Source organism: Epinephelus fuscoguttatus, linkage group LG4, assembly GCF_011397635.1.
Source record: "Epinephelus fuscoguttatus linkage group LG4, E.fuscoguttatus.final_Chr_v1".
NCBI lineage: Eukaryota > Metazoa > Chordata > Actinopteri > Perciformes > Serranidae > Epinephelus > Epinephelus fuscoguttatus.
Window position 1 is genome coordinate 10,307,981 of NC_064755.1, and position 19,359 is coordinate 10,327,339.

At 39.8% G+C, this 19,359-nt stretch overlaps 1 protein-coding gene across 3 annotated transcripts; it reads right to left on the minus strand.

Moving 5' to 3' along the window:
• Positions 1-1,015: 1,015 nt before the first annotated feature.
• si:dkey-30c15.10 (uncharacterized protein LOC559353 homolog) lies at positions 1,016-17,659 on the minus strand. 3 transcript variants are annotated; one of them, XM_049574886.1, is made up of 23 exons: positions 17,540-17,659; positions 16,636-16,735; positions 16,341-16,508; positions 15,796-15,891; positions 15,045-15,229; positions 14,320-14,412; positions 12,797-12,878; positions 9,918-10,234; positions 9,720-9,814; positions 8,827-8,956; positions 8,430-8,565; positions 7,814-8,002; positions 7,485-7,611; positions 7,047-7,095; positions 6,445-6,498; positions 6,325-6,357; positions 6,210-6,231; positions 5,831-5,940; positions 5,183-5,236; positions 4,349-4,435; positions 3,910-4,017; positions 3,670-3,815; positions 1,016-2,351 (listed from the first exon to the last, which is right to left on the minus strand). In XM_049574886.1, exons 2-23 carry the CDS (start codon positions 16,727-16,729, stop codon positions 2,186-2,188), a joined length of 2,541 nt encoding a protein of 846 aa, XP_049430843.1. In that variant the 5' UTR covers positions 16,730-16,735; positions 17,540-17,659; the 3' UTR covers positions 1,016-2,185. The 3 variants fall into 3 exon arrangements, with proteins under 3 accessions (XP_049430843.1, XP_049430842.1, XP_049430844.1); XM_049574885.1 differs by having other exon boundaries at positions 12,797-12,881; XM_049574887.1 differs by lacking the exon at positions 5,183-5,236 and having other exon boundaries at positions 12,797-12,881.
• Positions 17,660-19,359: the final 1,700 nt, after the last annotated feature.

Here is a 19,359-nt window from a genome sequence, read left to right on the forward strand (position 1 = left end):
ACAAACTAAGCAAGGTCTGTAGATAGGGACATTCCCATTTTGTTTTCATAGCGGTTGCCATAGTTCTCCTACACGCTTGGCACATGGGAGAATTTTCAGTTGAATCATTTGCTTGAAGTGTTAATGGAGGATTAAAAAAGAGAAATAATGTACAATAGCTTGATTACTGTGGCTAAACAATTTATCCATAGATGTAGATTTATTTACATATATTACTGACACTAAGTGATAAAATGATATACAAAGCCTTTGATTCACATTTTTCCATTGTAGATTTGAAAAATTGTATCATTAAACCAACCTGATGGCCACTAATGCTGCTAACAAAAGAAAAGTTAGGTCATTTGCATTAACCTTACATAATGAACTTAAACTACTGGGATAAAACCTGCTGTCAAATCTGTGAAAGGTTACAAACCAAAAGAAATCCACTCCACTGCACTGCACCACCTCCCAGCACCCAGGGTATACAAATGCCCTAACAACCAGTGTTGTCCAGTTCAGCCCAGCTGTATGCGTCTTGAAAGCCTAATCGAGCCCCCCCCCGACCCCTCCCTCCTTGTTGTCATCACCTTGAGCTCCACAACACCCAGCAGCACCTCCACCCAGAGGAGCTATGGGACGAACAGGAAATCTAATTCTAGACCACTTCCTGTATGACATTCCTGACCTGAGCTGCCTTCCTGCCAGACTCTCCCAGGCTCCGTATGTATAGCGCACCAGCCACACTTTTACATTCCTTTACATGTAAATGTCTATACAGGACAGGAGTATGGTGAGACACAAAGGGATGTCAGGCCCATTCAGTCCATTTGTGAGACATCTGTTTTAAATAGCACTGTACCATGATTTCAATGTGGGGGGTTTTTTTAAATCAGAAAGGATAAGGAAATATCAAAGTGGCATTGTCTAATGTTGATGAGTAATTATAGAACAGATATATTAGCCTCTGTACCAGCACTTACATGCAATACCCCCGCCCGTAGTCCATAAATGTAAATTGTTTTTGTAGCCATTTCAATCCATTTATTTTATTGGTAACTTCATTAAGTGCATAGAATGAGAGTTCAAATGAATAACACTGAGAACAAAGAGACAGACTGATAGGTGGAAATACATGGAAAAGAACACATCAGACAGAACAGACTACATTCAGTGTAGCAGCATCACTACAGTCCCCTCTTTTACCTCATCAGTTCCCTCATTCACTGCATTACACATATAACATGGTTTAATATTGTAAATATATGAATTGATTTATGTGCAGTAACACAAATCGTGCACTTGGGAATATGAGTGAACACTTCAAACCACTGTGAACGAAGTAAAATCTCCGAGACGCAGTGACATGCCCTGACAAGAGGGACTGTCTGATATTTTGACTGGTTATTTCTTCAGTAAAAATTCTATCACATTTTACAGAAACAGCCAAATATTTGTTGGTTCAGTAAAAAAAAAAAAAAGCCTGCTTCCATCTACAATGCATCCACTCGGCCCATGATCAAAAACTGTATGTCTGAATGCCTATGAAAGACTCCCATTCCAACCTTAACTAGCACTCCTTCTATGAACTATTAGTCTGTAGTGTTTCGTGCCATTTGAAATACATTCTCACCCTAGATATGTTTAGTAGCGTTAAAGATTTCCTCCTCCTTCAATATTTATTAGTGTATCTATATAAATTGGTTTATCCTTCCAGTTTATACGAAGCAAAAATATAATATGAATCTAAATACATGTGTAAATTATTACAAAAATATATCAGCTACAAGAAGTTTCACCTTAGCTACTGAAAGTGACCAAATAATATTGCCAACAAAGGCTAAAGCAGCTGATTGCCACAGAAAATTCAAAATAAAACCTCTTCCACAAAATCATGATAAAGAAAGACTAAAATTATTCAAACGGCAACTGTAACTCAGCAAATAAAAGTGAAAGCCAACAGCAATGATTGGATTCAGGTTAAAAGAAATAAACAATAGTATGGAAATCAAATAATCTCCAAAAAAGAAAAATCAATATGAGATACATGTTTGCCTCGTTTACAATTTGCCAGTTTCATTTCGACTGTGAAACAGAGCCTGCTAAGAAGCAGCTCACCTCCTGCAGCTCTGAGGTGAAGAATCTAAACCCTGATGTCAGCTTATCTACCACACAGAGTAGGTTCGTTGGCCTCGTGGTGTAGTTACAGTATGCTCTCCCTCAGGTTCCCACTGCTGGACGAGTTTGACTGCTGACTTTCTGTTTGGGCTGCTGATGCGCGGTTCCATGTGTGAAAGTCCAAAAGAGCTTGATTGAGTTTCTCCATCCAGTCCAATCTCTCCTGTTTGGTGTCAGCTGAAAACCAACACCTGGAAAAAATAACATCCATCAGCATTGTAACCAGACCTGTCCGTTACTGGTACGTTGAGCCTGTTGTAACACCTGTCAGGGTCAAAGTATTTGTTCTACTTTGGAACACTTGTTGTAAAATCATGGACAAGACAACTACAGCTTTTTCTACATTTTCTTCCAAATTAGAGGGAAACTTCAGTGTTTTTGAACCTGGGTCTTATTTTCCCACGTTTTTGTTTCTAAGTGACAAATGGAGACAACATCTTTTAAACGTCTGCAGTCTGAGCCACGAAACAGACTGCAATCTAATCCTGACAGGCTATTGTGCACCATCAATCTAAGTCCACTAAAACGACTTGGCTCAAATTATTATTAATAGCGTCTGACTACATTATGGCAAGGACCCTAGAGTAAAATGAAAGTTTCGTTGATCCAATCTGTTTGTTAGTGTGTGTAACCAAGTCTCTCCGAAGGAGAAGTCTCGCTCTGAAATCTCAAACTTTTCCACAATGTCAAAATGAGCTAAATATTCAGCCATGACATTGAAAATCTTTGAGATAACACAAAATGACACTTTATGTTCTCAACACAACAAACTCTTCCTGGCACATTTAAACTGTTGCTTTTCCTGCAACAAGTCACCTCTTGGAGAATTCTAAAGGAGACATCACCTTGAGCAAGACTTGGTCACAATACCAAATAGACCAGAGAAGAGAGGTGTGGAAAAATGTTTAATTTCTCTGAGGGGTCCTCTCTGTGATGTTGTCAGATACTGCAGCCTTTCTCAATATTAGTTCAATTTAAAAAATTGTTGTCTCCATTAGTCACTTAAAATAGGGTCCAGGTTGAAAAATACCACAGTTTCCCTTAAAAACCACATCCAATGGCACACAATGTGAAATGTGCTATAAGAGTGTAGTGGCTGTTTATCTTTCTTTATAGTAATTATACTGCTTTAAAACACATTTCGAGAGGCAACCCAATCACTGATGTCACAGAAGGTGTTTCCCATCTGCTGTCAAAAGTAAAACACCCTCTATGACATCACTAGTTGACTCCAGCCAGAAGAGCAACATGCGTCATGCTTACTGTAAACAAAATGCCAATTACATTTAAGCATGTTTTCATGGTAAGTGAGGAGTTTTATTCTGCAAAGAATTTGTGCCTTAAAAAAACAGGATTACAATCCATGAACACAAAAACACCATAAAAAAACAAATCCTGCCATCTGTTTTAAAGATGTCACATTTAACTAAATAAACTGAGTGTATTTACACTTCACTAACTCACAAAGATCTAATTTTTCAGGGTGTTGTGGTTATTATTCAATCTTACTTGGCCAAGGCGTCCTGGTTGGCGTCCTGCTGCTGAGGGACGTTGCTCACCAGCTCAAAGGTGAAAGGTCGAGCACACAAGTCCCTCTTCACAGGCCTGACGCACTGACTGTGAGAGCTGGACAAAGAGATGCTGCTCTCTGCTTCCTGGGAAGTTCAACAGAAAACAGAATCAAAGCTAAAAGTAACTTGGTGACTCAGTCTGCTCAAGTCTGACGTCTGGCTGTTGGTCTGTCCTTACCTTAGTTTCTTTGTCATTGGGGTGGTTCCAGTAGTGCATGTTACATCCCTCCAGAACAAAATATCGGCGATGCCACACACCATATCCACTGATCAACTCAAACATTGTCTGGGAACAGATCCAGAAAAAGAGTGGGCTTAATACAACTAAATGCAGCAAGAAGATACTGACACTTAATTTTAAATTATTAAGACCAAACAGAACATTCTCCCCCCATTTACTTTATGAATCTTAAAATTAATTTTTTTATTTGCATTTTTTTTTTGAAGATTTTATAACAAAAAAAAACAACAACAAAGCAAAACAAACAAACACAACAAAACACAAAACACTGAATCTTAAAATTTAAGGTCAGTTAGACACTAAATTTTCATTAAGATGGACATGTTTGCCATGTAAAAAGAAAGTTGAGGAAAATAAGCAACATCACAGTACTGACCAGGAAACCTTGGTGCTGTACATTAGAGTGACTCTCACTGTCCAGACCCAGGTAGATGTTGCCCTCTAGAGGAGAGAGAAAAGGCACCTGCAGGCCGGGGAAAAAGAGGGAGGGGACACACTGTTAAACCAGTGTAGTGTGAAAGACATGTAGAGAAACAATAAACAGGAAACAATAATTTGAAGAATTTCATTCCAACATGATCTTTATCTGTTTTTGTAAAGCGAAGCTACCTGAAATCCAACTGTTCTGACTTTTAAGAGATTTCATTTATATCTGTTCGATATACTGAGCATCATCATAAGCAGGTAGCACCATGCTGCATTTTGGAGTGAAATTCTTCTAGTATATTTAGATGGTTAAAACACACACGGACAAACACACAGCCTCTATGGAAAACATGGCTTATAAGCTGCTATTTCCTCTCAAATACCATGTAATCCAAAATGAAATGATGCAAGAACATAGCAGAAGAGTGTAAGAATATGTGCACAAATACATTTCATTGTAACGCACATTTATAGTTTGTGTAAGCGCGTAAATATCTCTTTAATATATATTTTGAAGCACTGAAGCACTATGTCATTTCACAACAATGTGCTGATTGACCAGTGGAGTCAAAGGACCAACATAATATTTTCTTTGATTTCTGAGATCAGACAGGCAAGAGCTTAAACTAATAAACGGAAATCAACTCACGACAAACAAATACTACCAAGGCTGAGGCGGCGGTTAATTAGTATGACTGAAATGATGAGTCAGAGATAAGGTTAGTTTTTGCAGAGGGAAACGGTGAGAGGTGAAGAGCTGACAGTGTGGTGAAAAGAGTGAAACCTTTTCCTGAAATTCATCTCCCAGCAGCCTCCTGATTTTGCCTTCAAGTTTCATCTGAGTGGAAGAAGCGAGACAGAGAGAGGGGGGAGGGAGGCAGACACGTTACATCACCAGTGAGCCCACCCATGTGTGGAAACTTCTAACAGAATAATAAAAGCACCACATGAGTGTATATTTAAGTGGTGCCTGCAGCACTGGGCTTCTTCTCTGGTCATACAGTGCTGAAGGTCAAAGAAAAACACAGAAAGGTGCAAAACCTGGTGACAGTGGATGTGTTAGATTGGCCACGCTTTTCTTTACTGCTATCATCAATGCTATCATTCAATTAATAACCAATTCATTTAATTAATTATCACAAAAGGTATTTACGAGTCTGCACTTACAAAATAATAAACCAAAGTGCATTCATGAAATGTTTTATTTTACTTGCCACACTGACAAAGGCCAGCATATTCCATTTGCTTTTAACTATTACAGTAATTTAACTGACCAGCAATCCCACTTTCACCAACATTGCTCAGTACACATTTCAGCAGCAGACACAACCCTCTGGGCCAAAGTAAGACAGCTGTGTATGAACCTAAGATCCTAAAGATTGCAAATACATTGTGAGCAGCCCTTTACAACAGTATCATGACAGATAATTACCTTGTCCAGCGGGAACTTGCTGTGTCCCAGCGAGGCCAAGGTGATCTTATGGGAGCCCACCAAACAAAAGTTGCTGGAGCGACGAGTATTGAGAGCAGAGGGAGCAGCAGCTGAAAGGCAAAGAAGCGCAGAATGAAACTCGTAACAAACATGAAATAGTCTGTCAGCACTATGTATGACCAGTGAGTTTAACAAAGTTTATTTGGTAGAAAGCAGAGCTGCCTCCATATCAAACTCCTATTTTAATTTATTTATGCCAAGAGTTTTCTAAACATTTACATACTACCATTCAAGAGTCGCCAAGTTGATTAAAATGGAAGCCCCCTTTTTTTTTTTTTTGCGCTATAATGAATACTGACCAAAATTAAACTCAACTTACATGTCAGTGTGTTACTGGATCTCTGTTGAAAACAAAAGAAAAGGTTTAGATGAAAGGTCATAAACAACAACACATACTTTAATATGTGAGCATGAAATCAAACCTGGATACTCACTGTGATGGTGTTCAGGAGCTTCCTTGGTGTGACCTGAATATGTAGACACAACTTAAGTGAATTAGACTGTCATTGATAAATACACACCTGGTTCATTATATGGCTCACTCACTGACTCACCCGTGACTTGGTGGTGGTCCGGTCCATGCTGCAGCTACTACCTGAAGTGTGGGACTGGATGGCACAAACGCAGGCACATTAAAAATCCACAAATTAGATCAGAACATCAGTGCTGTGCAACTAAACAACTTGTTGAGACAAATACGTAGCATGCTAAGAAGTGCTAACAGTATGTTCAGCCATGCATGCTGTGTAACCCACCAAATAAAGCTCTTCAGCTACCTCAGCTTAGCAATCAACAACACATACATCTCTGTCGAATACCAACAGTGAACAATATCCCAGCTAATGTCACGTTGAGATAACAACATGTGGGGCTATCTACCACACTGCCATCACCTGCAGCATGCTACTAAAGGCAACTAACCACGGCACTTCAGCTACCTCATCCGAGAAAGCCACACCACACACTTGTTGTATACATCACCAGTTATATTTAAGTACAATAGTAAACATATAAATGGGAATTTAAAAAAAAATAAAAATAAAATAAAATTCTAGAATCCGCAGCCCCAACAACTTTGATATTTCTTTTAATTTTATTTTAATATATACGTAAAAATAAACAACTGCACAACAAAATGTCAAATGTTTCATCTCACCAGGCTATAGACTTCCACATCAATCTCAAAGGAAGAGCGGATATCCTTCCTGAAATCAAAGAGACAAAATTATTATCATATGCAATCATCTATTTCTTGCACTGAAATGATCGACACAGGCATAAGACTCTTTATATTCAAAGGGCATGAGCAAAAACATGTTTTATAAAAAAGTGTCTCAGTTTGACTTAACTTGTCTGGATGTGACCATTCATTAATCATTTATTAACAAAATATAAAACATGAACTGAAAAACCCAACAGATTTGTCCAGTGATGTCAATCACTGATTAAAATAGGATAAAAAAGAGGTTTTATGTGCTTATGATAAAATGTGTGCTGTCAATCCAGGAAAATTAAGTCCAGAGTAAATGCAGCATATTAGTGCTAGAAGCAGTGCATAAGCTATATCAAATGACACAACCACAAACCAGCTTACAGAGTGACAGAAGTAGGGAAGGAGATGGTGTCTCCATTCTGAGCATCAGCAGCCGTGGCCAGCGGGGTGGCGACAATGTTGCAGGGGCCGTAGCGGATCAGGACAAAAAAGTAGTGACTTGGCCGACCTAAATTATTACAAAAAATACTCAGTCTTTTCAAAGAGGACATCGACCACTACATTTGTGTTAAGCAAGCCCTGAATTTTGAAATAGAATTTTTTTTATTGAAATCATACAAATGCATCATATTGATGTTAAATATAAAGGCATTAAAAATAAAACCGAATTTAGAAAAAAAAGAAGAAGAAATGTCTTCTTGATACGCTACCTGTACGGTTGTGTGATGAGCAGACGAATTCCACCTTGAGTGGCAGCTGGATGTTTGTGATGCTGACAGTCCCTCTGCAGGCCTGTTGGGAAACATACTCCCTGTCCTCTCCTGCTGCTTCCGCTGACTCCGAGTTCCTCTCCTCCCTCAGTCTGGTCACCTCTGCCAGCAGAGCAGAGCGTTTCTCACCTGAAACAGACAAGTAAATCACAAGAACAATTACAGATGCTGCTCAGCAGTGAGTCAGGGCTGGGCAATCTGGGGTAGCCTTCACATAACGTTTCTCAAACTTCATACAGAAAGCAGTTGTTATGGAAACTCCGTTTTGGAAATATATCCAGAGTTATATTGTAGTTACACTTGCAGATTTACATATAATAGAAGACTGGACAACTGGCCTTGGTTTAGGTCTGCGCTCTCCAAATACCCATCTAGTTAGCATACGAAATTTTGAGTCATAGCCAAAAACATATTTTTTGGAGTCACAGTGACCTTGACGTTTGACCACCAAATGCTGCTGCAGCAACAAACTCTAAATAAAACAGAATAGTCTGACTTCCTATCTGTGGTACACAGAGATGGGACCATTAAACCAAAAATCTCGATATGTACATACATGAGACCAACAGGAGTTTCTCAGCTTCCGCCTCCTCCAGCGAGCCTCGTCCGTGCTCCTCATCAGTACAGCAGCTCAGAGCCTGCAGGGTCTGGTTGATCACAGTCTGCAACTTCCCTGCTTCTGTATTTAGAGCCTGGACAAACACAGGACAACATGTGGGTTACTCATCTGTACTGGATTTGATTATAATAATTATTAATCAAAAAGCTAAAGGCCAATCTTAACTGTTTCAGTGAAGTTTACATTTACAGTTGACTGAATTAACAGAAAGTAATAAAAGTATGTACATTCTCAGATCTCATCTTGAATACTGATTGACGTATTGTGAAATTAGTTAAATAACAACAACAACAACAGTTATTGGGTTAGTCTTGTTGAAAACTGCGGTACACACTGTGATTTTCTCCTTGGTGTTGACAGAGGGTTGAGGTTGGGACTTCTCCGGAGCTCGTTTCTGAACCTCAGGAGTGACACTCTGAATGGTGGGAAGCTTTCTCTGTCTTTGTGTGCGATAGGCATCAATACTGTAATGCAAAGAACAAACCAAAATCAATTTACAGACACTTGAGTGTACCAACCAACTACACAGTCAAATTAGAGTGTGTCAGTATTAAATTTAATTTAACAATATACCCACAAATGAAGGATTATTACTGACTTTACAGCTCCTACATTCAAAAGAAAAGTGCAAAAAAAAAAAAGCAATGTGAAGATAATGATGACATGACATGTTCACAGATCTGCATGACTGAAATACAGTGCAGCATTTAAGCAACAGCAACACATTTAAACACTAAACCAAAATCCTAGTTATCCTCTTGCGTCACATATAACGGTGTAAAATCATAGCTTTGGGGCAAAAAAAACACCTGATAGCAGTGAAGTTTGGGCTGCAACAAGCTGCTATGCAATGACTCTAGACAGCTGTTGCAGCCACTCTGAGCTGAGGCTGTATAATTCAACTTGATCATATCATATCATCATTATCTGCTGATCCAAGATTTGATTTGCAATGTTTAAAGCATCTCAGTTCTACATAACACATTCATAAGTGATTTCAATTTAACAATGCTATTTCAGTTATAGTGCTTTCTTGGTAAAGTCACCAGTTATACAATTTCAATGGTAAAACCTTACTTAACAAATATAAGTTTGGGCTTCTAATTTTTTTTACATGTGTCACAACAATTTTGTCTGTCAAAAGACAACAACTGATGACCCAAGACAGAGAACTCAGTCACGGTTTATTCCAAACAGAATGTGTACAAATGGCTATGATGTTATTACCTGTATAGAGGAGCAGATTCAGCAAGAGGGGGGGTGGTCTCCTCTGGGGTCAAGAGCAGAGAGGGAGGATTGGACTCCTGGCTCGTTTCCAGTCGCTGGTGGTGGAATGTTACATATATTTTCAGGCTCTGAATTTATCACAGAGCTCCCCTAATGGAACTCGTGTATTGACAGCTCAAAGTTATGAGTTAATCTTACCATAGGGGTGACTACAGCCTCTACAGACTTGCTGAGAGGGGACAGGATGCCACTGGGAGGAAAAGTCAACAGCTCTTCTCTATCGCTTTCAAGCAGCTTGTTCTCATCACCCTCCTCTTCACTTTTCTCCTTCTCTGACTCCGTGTCCAGTTTTTCTTTGTCTCCAGAGCAAACGCCAATGCCACTGTCATGGTCCTCAGTGTCCTCATCATCGCCCCTCTCTGCCTCTACCCTTCCAGCATATTCCAACACCTCCTCGAACATCTGATCAATTATTTCAGCAGTGTTGGTCTCATCATGAGAGCTCAGTTCAGCATCTGTGGAAAGAAACATTCAACCGTATCATGGAACTGAACAAATAAGAACTACAACTAACGACTGGTAGACGGCTGCTGAGGTCCCAGATAACTAAGTGATAAAACTGAAGACACATTATTCCCACAAGTGCACCTGTGCAATACCAACTGTGTACTCATGGCCCAATATTGATTTCTCTACGTATTACTTGTGTCGGGATAAATGTTTCCAAACACACTTAAGCTAAAAAATTAGACATTTGAAAAGATACACACAGTCATACAAACTTCTCGAATAAAATCTGTGCATGTTTGCTTGTGTGCATGTCCGAACCTTTAGTCACCCCGTGATTTAGAAAACATGCTGCTCTGAAAATGAACTCACTGTATGCTTTTCACCAGTGGTCAATGAATTCTGTCATGTCAACAAACTACTTCACCCATGTGCTCCACTCCTCCTAAGGTGTCCCTCAGGCACTCACACCTTCACCTTCTTACTGTTCTCACCTGACATACTTGTCTCTGCCCTGGGCTCCATGGAGGTACTGGCCTCAGGTAGGGTTGTGTCATTAATTAGCTCAGGCTCCAGGATAAAGGTGACTTTCTTGGAGCTTTCTCCTGCCTCTGCCTTGTGAGTTTCTCCTATCAGCCCATCCACAATTCCCTCCCTTTCATGTCCTGCATCTTGCTCCATTTCTTCTATCTCCAAAATAACTGACACCTGTGCCTCTGTCAAACTCTGAGCGTCATCATTTCCATCTATGTCTGATGATTCAGTCGGAGTCTCTTCCTCAGCTTTTGCTACATCTTCAATATTTCTTTCAAGCTCTGTGTGCCCCGTCTGTGTTTCTTTAGGGGACTGTGAAACACTGACAACAGGAGATGCCTCCGTTTGTCCCACTCCTCTGTCTGACTCAAGATCCATGTCCTTTTCTTTTATATTCACTGTCTCTGACTGTTGGCATATATCATCATTATGACCACATACTCCTGTATCTTCCTGATCATGTTTTGTTGCAAAAATATTGTTATCTTCTGTAACGGCTCCGTTATAAAATCCCTCACAGGACTCTATGTTTCCTTGGTCTCTGTTTAAATTAGACTGATCTTTCACAGAATCATCTAAACAGCTTTCTAACACATCCTCATCCTCCTGAGGTTTCTCACCGTCCTGCATTTCACAGGAGCCAGCAATCTCAGCTGAGACATTACCCAAAAAGCATTCACTGTCCTGAATGTCAGAGGGTTCACTGTGATCTGAAACACTGCCTCTTTTCTCTTTTTCCATTCTGGATGATCCCAACTCCGTTCCTTTCTCCTCAGCACTCACATCTCCCTCCTGTTCTGCAGCTATAACAGACTCTTCCTTGCACACCTTGTCTTGAGGATATCTCCAAGACCTTGCCTCCTCATCTGTTGAAGGCTCAATCCCCTCTTCACTGTATGAAAAACCATCAATTTCTTCACAGGAAAACACCTCAGACATGCCCTGTTCAGTTAATGTGGAAATCTCGACTGTTCCCTTCATGTTTGACTCCTCTAAATGAGTTGATTCTAGCAAGCATTGCTCTTCACCCGTAGGCAACTCCGACACATTCTGGTCCTCACTGAAAAGTACTTTAGAGAAACTCTGATCCTCGCTAAAAGACAGCTTCAGTACAGTCTGTGTCTGTGGTTGTCGGGTCCCTGGCTGATTTTCCTCATTTCCAACTGAGGCCTTGTGCTGTTTCTCCTCCCTGACTTCATCACCCTGATGAGTATTTTGCTTCTTCCATTCCAGGTGCAGCTCTGCCTCAGTAGAGTTCCCAAGCTCTACAGACGCTTCAGGAGCTTCAGAGTGACTGGGTGCACTTTCACCTGTTGAAAAAATAGTCTCACGACTTAACACTAAACTACCAACTACTACAAGTACCGACAATTCATACTTGTCAATTTATCTAAAGAATGTGTCAAAAGCTGTTTAAAATCCTTAGTGTTAGATACTGACTGTGTTGTGAAGGAAACATCTGGCATAATAGAGAATGCAAGGACTGAATTTTAAAAATTTCAACCAACTGTCATTGCACTGGCTGCTATTAATGTGCTCATACTCACACAAAACACAGGTTTTCTATCCTGATATGGATTCTGGCGCTTAAACTAACAGTACTGACGGACTATTAATCTGAAACCACTGTTCTTTTCATTTTAAAATGAAGGTCTGTATACCTCTTTGTCAAATTATTTGGGATGATTAATCTGCTTGTAAAGTAACATACACCTCTTGATGTAGATCATACAACAGCATTTTCGTTGTTGTCCAAACTTGACATGATGTTGTTCTAGCAGGTTTATAAAATTGTGGTACTCCAATTTTAGTGAATATATATAATGTGGGTCAAATCTGACTAATGATCAATCAGTTTAATACTGTCCGTTTTAGTGGTTATAGAGACCCAGTGTCCAATGTATATCCAATGAGATCCTGTGTGCTAAAGTCCTGGTTTGTGTTGACTTAATTCCTTAAAATATAGAAACAAAATGTGTTTATTTCATAAATGAGGATGGTATGAGGAAAAGTCAATTTAATGTCAAAAGTCTTACCTGTCCCATCTGAAGATTGCTTCTCTGCACCTGATCTAGGAGCTTCAAAACTTCCATCTTTCATCTCAGCGTCACCGTCCATCTGCTGGAAGCAACAATCCAGAGCACAGGTTTATTTGATTTATCAGTGTAATGCAATCAAAGTATATATATATATATATAAGAGCTAAAAGAAAAGTAATATAATACTGCATTTGGCGGTTATTGTTGTGATTTGGTCCATGTGCCCAACAAACAGAAAACCAGTGTAAAAATAAAGGGGCAAGAGACCTTTGTCACACAAGCAAATAAAACAGAGTATCAAAGAAAATATAAAATAAAAGTAAACAACAAACAGCTCGTGTAACCAGTGGAGTAGAGCACTTAATAACAAGGTGAAGTGATGATCAATAGTAGAAATGGGTGGATGATACCAAAGCTCTACTGCTCATTTCTATGAAGCTCGCTGTTTCAATACACTGTGTCAGAGCTTGTGTCAAATGATGAAAATCTGCATGAGATGACGTCCGAAGCTCCAAACATCACTGGTGCTTCAGACCCCTCCAAGGTGACTCTGTAATGGTCATTACTGGGCTAATCATATATTTATAATAATATACACGAAACAAAACTTGAATTATTGATGATGTTCAGCTCTGTGAAGCAGCCAGTTGCCTTGTCATGACCTCACAATGACATCTCAAATGAGACAGTTAAGTTTTGCTACTGTTCGTGACATGTGAAGTGAAGTGATAGTCCTTTGCGTGAACAGCCCATTTCCCCCAAAACACACCAGTTACGTGGGAGCACTACGTATTTAAGAAGTGAACTACCTTTATCTAAAAAGAGAAGCATCTGGAGCCACATAAATGGGTAATTGTGCCAACAGAAGTAGTAAACTTGTATGCTGATATTTGCCTTGTTCTGTTGCTCAATTTAATTCGTATCACTGCCCAAATAAATGTCACCCATTCTGTTGACTCCAAATATTTTGGTCATATGTCAAAGCACATAGATGACCAGACAGAGAAGGATTATTTGGCCACAGACTCACATCCCAGGGCTGCATAGGAGGCCAATGAAATCTCCCTCTAGATCTAGGAACCCAGGAGGGAGATGAGGGGCCAGGAGTGGTCCATGCCTGCTAATGTTTACATGAACTGGTGTGTAAAACAAGATCTCAGACAGACATGTAGAGTTTGTTACAGTTATTGTACCAAACACACTTTATGCCAGCCAAAGTGGACATTCTCTTTGAAAATGTTATAACCATAGTATATCACTTGATGGCTATGCAAGAACAAAACTGGGTGATATTCAAATAGCCACTTGTCATCGATCAGCCACTTGCACTGGTATCAGAAAAATGCTGAAAACAGTCAGGAACTGTGTTAGTTTCTTGTTGTGTTCCTATTTTCAATGAGGTAAATAAACCAAATGTACTTTAATATAACAGAAACTAAATATGACAAGACATTACTGATGGCTCTTACTGAAACATTCTTGAATGTTTGGAAAGCAAAATACCATGGACACAAACCCACCTGAGATAATGAGGGATCAGAGTTGCTCCTTTTCAGCCAGGCATTCTCACTGATTGGTTGAAAAGGCAACTGGTTCAACTCCTGTTCCCGTTCCTGATCAGTGAAACCATGTCAGAGGTCAGACAAACTCTACAGGTACCACGAGGATAAATGATGTATTTGAGTACAAACAGCATAGTATAAATTAATTTATTCATTCATTCTTAAAGGGGTAGTGCACCCAAAAATGAAAACTTGGATCACTACGGACGAGCAGTATGGAGATGTTCTGTGGTTTATGTGTTTTTGGACGTTTGAATCTGGGGCGCTGTAAGCCTCCATTAGGTGGAGTTGTGTTGCTATCCCCTCTCCCCTTGGATCTCCGCAAGTGATGTGAGGACTCTAAAATTTCACCTGAGCCTCCATCGGCATATGGGTGAGTAGATAATGGCTGAATTTTCATTTTTGGGTGCACTATCCCTTTAAGTTCTTATAATTAGGGTACTGCAGCTGCTAGTAGCTTTAGTTTAGAAAGGTTTTAATGTTTAAAGATTCACAGACACCACTGAGGAATACGGATATATTACAAATAATTTACATGTGTAAATGACTTGTATCAACAGGCTTTTGAATCTATTTGCACATTTAAGAACAACAACTTCAGTGCTCAAATGATGTTGATCAAGGGAACTTAAACACTGCTAATACATTTCAGTCAAAAAAAAAAAAAAAGCCCCTGAACGAACCTGGCGTATGCGTGAAGCCTGCTTGGAGCTGGGTGCTGTAGTACTGTGGAGTTTCTCCTGAATGGCAGACACAAAGTTGGAGCAGATCCGTGGGGAGGGGTTGGCAGGGCTTGGTGTGGGGTTGGGGCTAGCTTGGAAGACTGGCATTTTGAAACGCTCCAATCGCTGATTAAATTCTCCCTCACCTGGAGGGAAAACATTTAGAGATTCATTTTTAAACATAAATAGAAATTAGGTCAAACTTAAATCTAAAACTAGAGACCATCTTGTGATGGGATCACACAAACGGTGATCCGCAACTTAAAACGATTGTGGGCCAGGGTGTAAAGTGGGCTGGCAATAGCCCCGAGCCTACTCCCGGCATCCTTGCTTGGACTACAACCATCTTCAAACACTGCCTTCATTGTGATCTCAACCACACACTTGTAAAGTTATGTTAAGTTTTCTGACTGCATCTTGTATGGTTTTAATGGTATTGCCTTGACAAAATCATTCCACAGTTTTAATTGACTGTGAGCTGGAGTTCAATCTTAAACTCACTGTCTGTCTGTCTGTCTGTCTGTCCATCCATTATCTATCCATCCATTCCCATATCTATCTATACACACACTTTTATCTATTATTCATTTAATGTCTGTGACAGAATAGAATATAAATAGAATAGAATAGAATATAAATTGAAGCTGTATTCAACAGTGACAAATCTGAAGGGCTTTTGATTGTGTGTGTGTGTGTTTATCTGCATCCTTACCAAGGAGATGCTCTCTGAGGCCCTTTTTGTGGATGAAGAGCGATGGACTGTCAGCTCCAGGATCCGACAGGCACCGCTGGGCAAGAGGAGCTGCACCTGAAACAAAAAACGCTTGCTGTTATGAACTACAGCATATATGTTATAATCTGTCACACCTGCTCCACAAAGATTGTTCAGCACTTCGACAATTGTTCTTATCTTGCATTCAGACAACCCAGCTTGACTGTTGACCTTGTCTACCATGAAATGTCACCATCTTTAGCAGTAATACAAACACTTAATAGCTCCACTTAGCTTTAGCTACTAATGCTGTCTGATACAACAGTCCTGCAATAAATCCTACCTTCATTAAGGTTTTTTTTGCTGAATCTGTTTTGGATATGTGCTGAAGCAACGTCAAGATCTTTTTGGGGTTGTTGTTTATGAACAGTAGACTGTTGAATTGCAACGCACTATACTAAGAGGTGTTTCTAATATTTAGTCTACCTTCACTGATAAAAATGTGCAGGACAAACTATTCAACTCAAAAGTAAAGGCAGGATTACCCTCTCGTCGCTGGGTGAGTTGCTGGACTCGGGTCCGGACCGAAGGAACCATCGGTGTGTCTGGCTTCATCTCCAGCTCAGCTAGGCGTCCAGAGGAGGATGGTTTAGGACTACGGTTCTCCTGACCAGCTGCCTCCAGACGCCGCCGCTTCTGGCCATCATTCACCTCTGAGACATCAGAGTTAAAGATGCACAAGGACAAAAGTCACAAATATGCATAACTTACAAGACTGCTGTGAATGTGTAGCCATAAAGATATGAACTTAATACTCTGTAAATGCAGGCACACGCAAACCTGATTGTGAGAGGACATTGTCTTCAGAATCTGACAGAGGTGCTCTCTGTCTTTTCAAGTTGACATTGCCATTATTTTCCTCGCCAGCTTCCATACTGAGCTGCAAACAATGACATTACAGACTGGGTAAGTATATTAAGATATCAGCTGTTATTGAGTAGAAACCTTTAATCACAACGGGTTTAGTACAAACAAGAGTCAAGCCGTGGTAGTTTATTTAGCACCTGCTGACTATTACTAGAATAACCTCATGAGAGGTACAGACTTGTTAAACAGGAGATTTCTCAACAGTGAAGGTCATGCAGGTAACTATCATGAGGTAAGGTGATAACTTAGATTAAACTCTAACTAGGTAACGTTATGGCATGAAAAAATATTTGGCTAAAATTACTTAAGCTAGCTTCCAGACGTTTTTACACATATAGAGGACACACTAATATTGGCTAACAACGCTTCAGCAGCTCTACACCCTAAAAGATGAACCGTGACAACGCCCAATTTTTCAGTTTCAGCTCAGGTCGCTGTTAAAATAAACACACATTCATAGCAAGCTGTGACAACGTTAGCTACTCAGCTCTTGTTAACACGGCAAAGAACCCGTGTTTGTTAAATTAAATTCACAAACACTTATATCTTGACAACCTGTAAGTTAACTTAACAACTAACGTTAACTACCTGTTAAATGAGCTTACTTAATGTTAGCTTGCTAACAACAGCAACACTGTCCTTTAAGTTCAACTCTGACAAACTTATTTCAAGCTAATTTAGCTAAAGTTGGGCAGCGTACCGACAGCCTAGCTTAGACTGATAAGCTAACGTTAGCAGGAACACGCTGTCTCGCGTCGTAACAGAGTTAGCAGAGCAATGTAGCGCTATATGCTCAGCAAGTCGCTTGTTGTCTTACCTGAAAAGAAGTCTGTGTGAAACGGGTCAACGCTAACTGACTGAAAACAAGAAACAACCTTCTTGTTGTTATATGCTCCGGTCTCCTCCTCTAACTTTGAATTTCAGCGGGTCTTCTGACGTTAGCTGTGCATACAAGTGGAGTACCGTAAATACTCTCAAAGAGCGCGGATCTAGCGCCGGTCAAAGTATAATTATGATGATGCCGTTTTACCGTATTAAACCAAGTAAGCACGCAAAACAAGATTCCAGTACATCTCCCAGGTGTGTGAGGTGTGGGTGTGACACATTGTTTTGACATAGATGTTAACGGTTAAGTCTGTTAAATACATTGTTGGTTGTCTATTTATTACACTATTTGTGTGATGTGTCAAAACTGTTCTATTTCTATTTCATTTTATTTCCATGATCAAAACTGTAAATCTGAAACAGAGTAAACAGGCTGTTAAACTGTGAGAATTAGCTATACAATGTGATCTACTACTGGAATATCTCTCTACTGACATTTAGTGGATAGAGGCTACTTTTGGTGACAAATCATATTATGCACAAAAACGTGCCTTGATGCCCCTCTCTGAGGTGTATGATATTTTTAATGTAATTTTGATTCACACATCCATTCTCCATTGCTACTGTCTCGGGTCACAGCGGCAACAGGTGGAGTTGTCCAAAAAACCCACATTTTTTCCCAGCAACTTATGCTGATGAATAGCATTTGTATTTAACATTTTGTAACAAATAATCAAATGATGTAGTGCAGTCCACTGACCTTAGTGCCACCCATGTATCTCACAACTGAAAACTGATTGATAGGCTATATTACACTGCAACAAGAGAGCGGAGAGAGGATTTTGCATTAGTATGTTCAGGCATATCAGTAGATGGATTTCTCAAATGTATTTTTGAATGGGAAGTGCTTATGTTTATATAAAAACCTCAGTGCATTACATTGGCAGTCTATTGATGGAGATTTGAAAATCATTTACAGATGATGATCAAGAGGAAATTGGGCTGCAAGTGCATGCAGACAAGAGATCTAAATAGGTCACAGATGCTTTGCTAAACCTGGGTTTGTGTACGAGTCTGAAAACAGCTGTGATAAGATCTTATGAACATCATGCAATCTCCATCACTTCAGTCTGCTCCACACAGATTTGCATAAAGGGGGGAAGTGACTCATGTTAAACAAGTGATGTAGTTTACCCTGGAGGAGGCAAAAACCAATTCAGTGGTTGGTATGTTGTATTTGTATTTATGACCCAGCAGCCATCTGATTTAATACATTTTTATGAACTCCAAACTTCAGTTATTAGTGGTAAGAATTACTGAATAAAAGAGATAGTTCTAGTTAAAAGTGGCACGCTTTGAGATACCGACTTTGAAACTTTAAACCTCACTGTATAGTTTTAATACGGATTAGAATAACTGATGAAAACTGTTGACAGTGCCTGTGGATAATGCAGAATAATGAGGACATTGTTTCTGGGAATGTAATTGCCAGTGCATATATTTGCCATGTTGTGAATGTGGCAGAAATCTCAGAAGCCCGTATGACAAAACATGGGCATATTAAACCAGATCTCTTTCCATTCATACCAATCCTCCACACATATATTATGGTCAGTCCTCCAGGACTATATAACATCTACGTACTTGTTGCAGTAAAAACCCACTAACCTCTAAACTGACTTTGGCAGTTTGATTTACCTGAATGTGTTTTCTTTTGCTGGTGGAACCAACTGGATTAACCTGCTGGGGAGAACCAGGGCAAAACTAACCTGCTGGGCCAGTACTGACACCACATTCCTCCTGCTCTCTGTG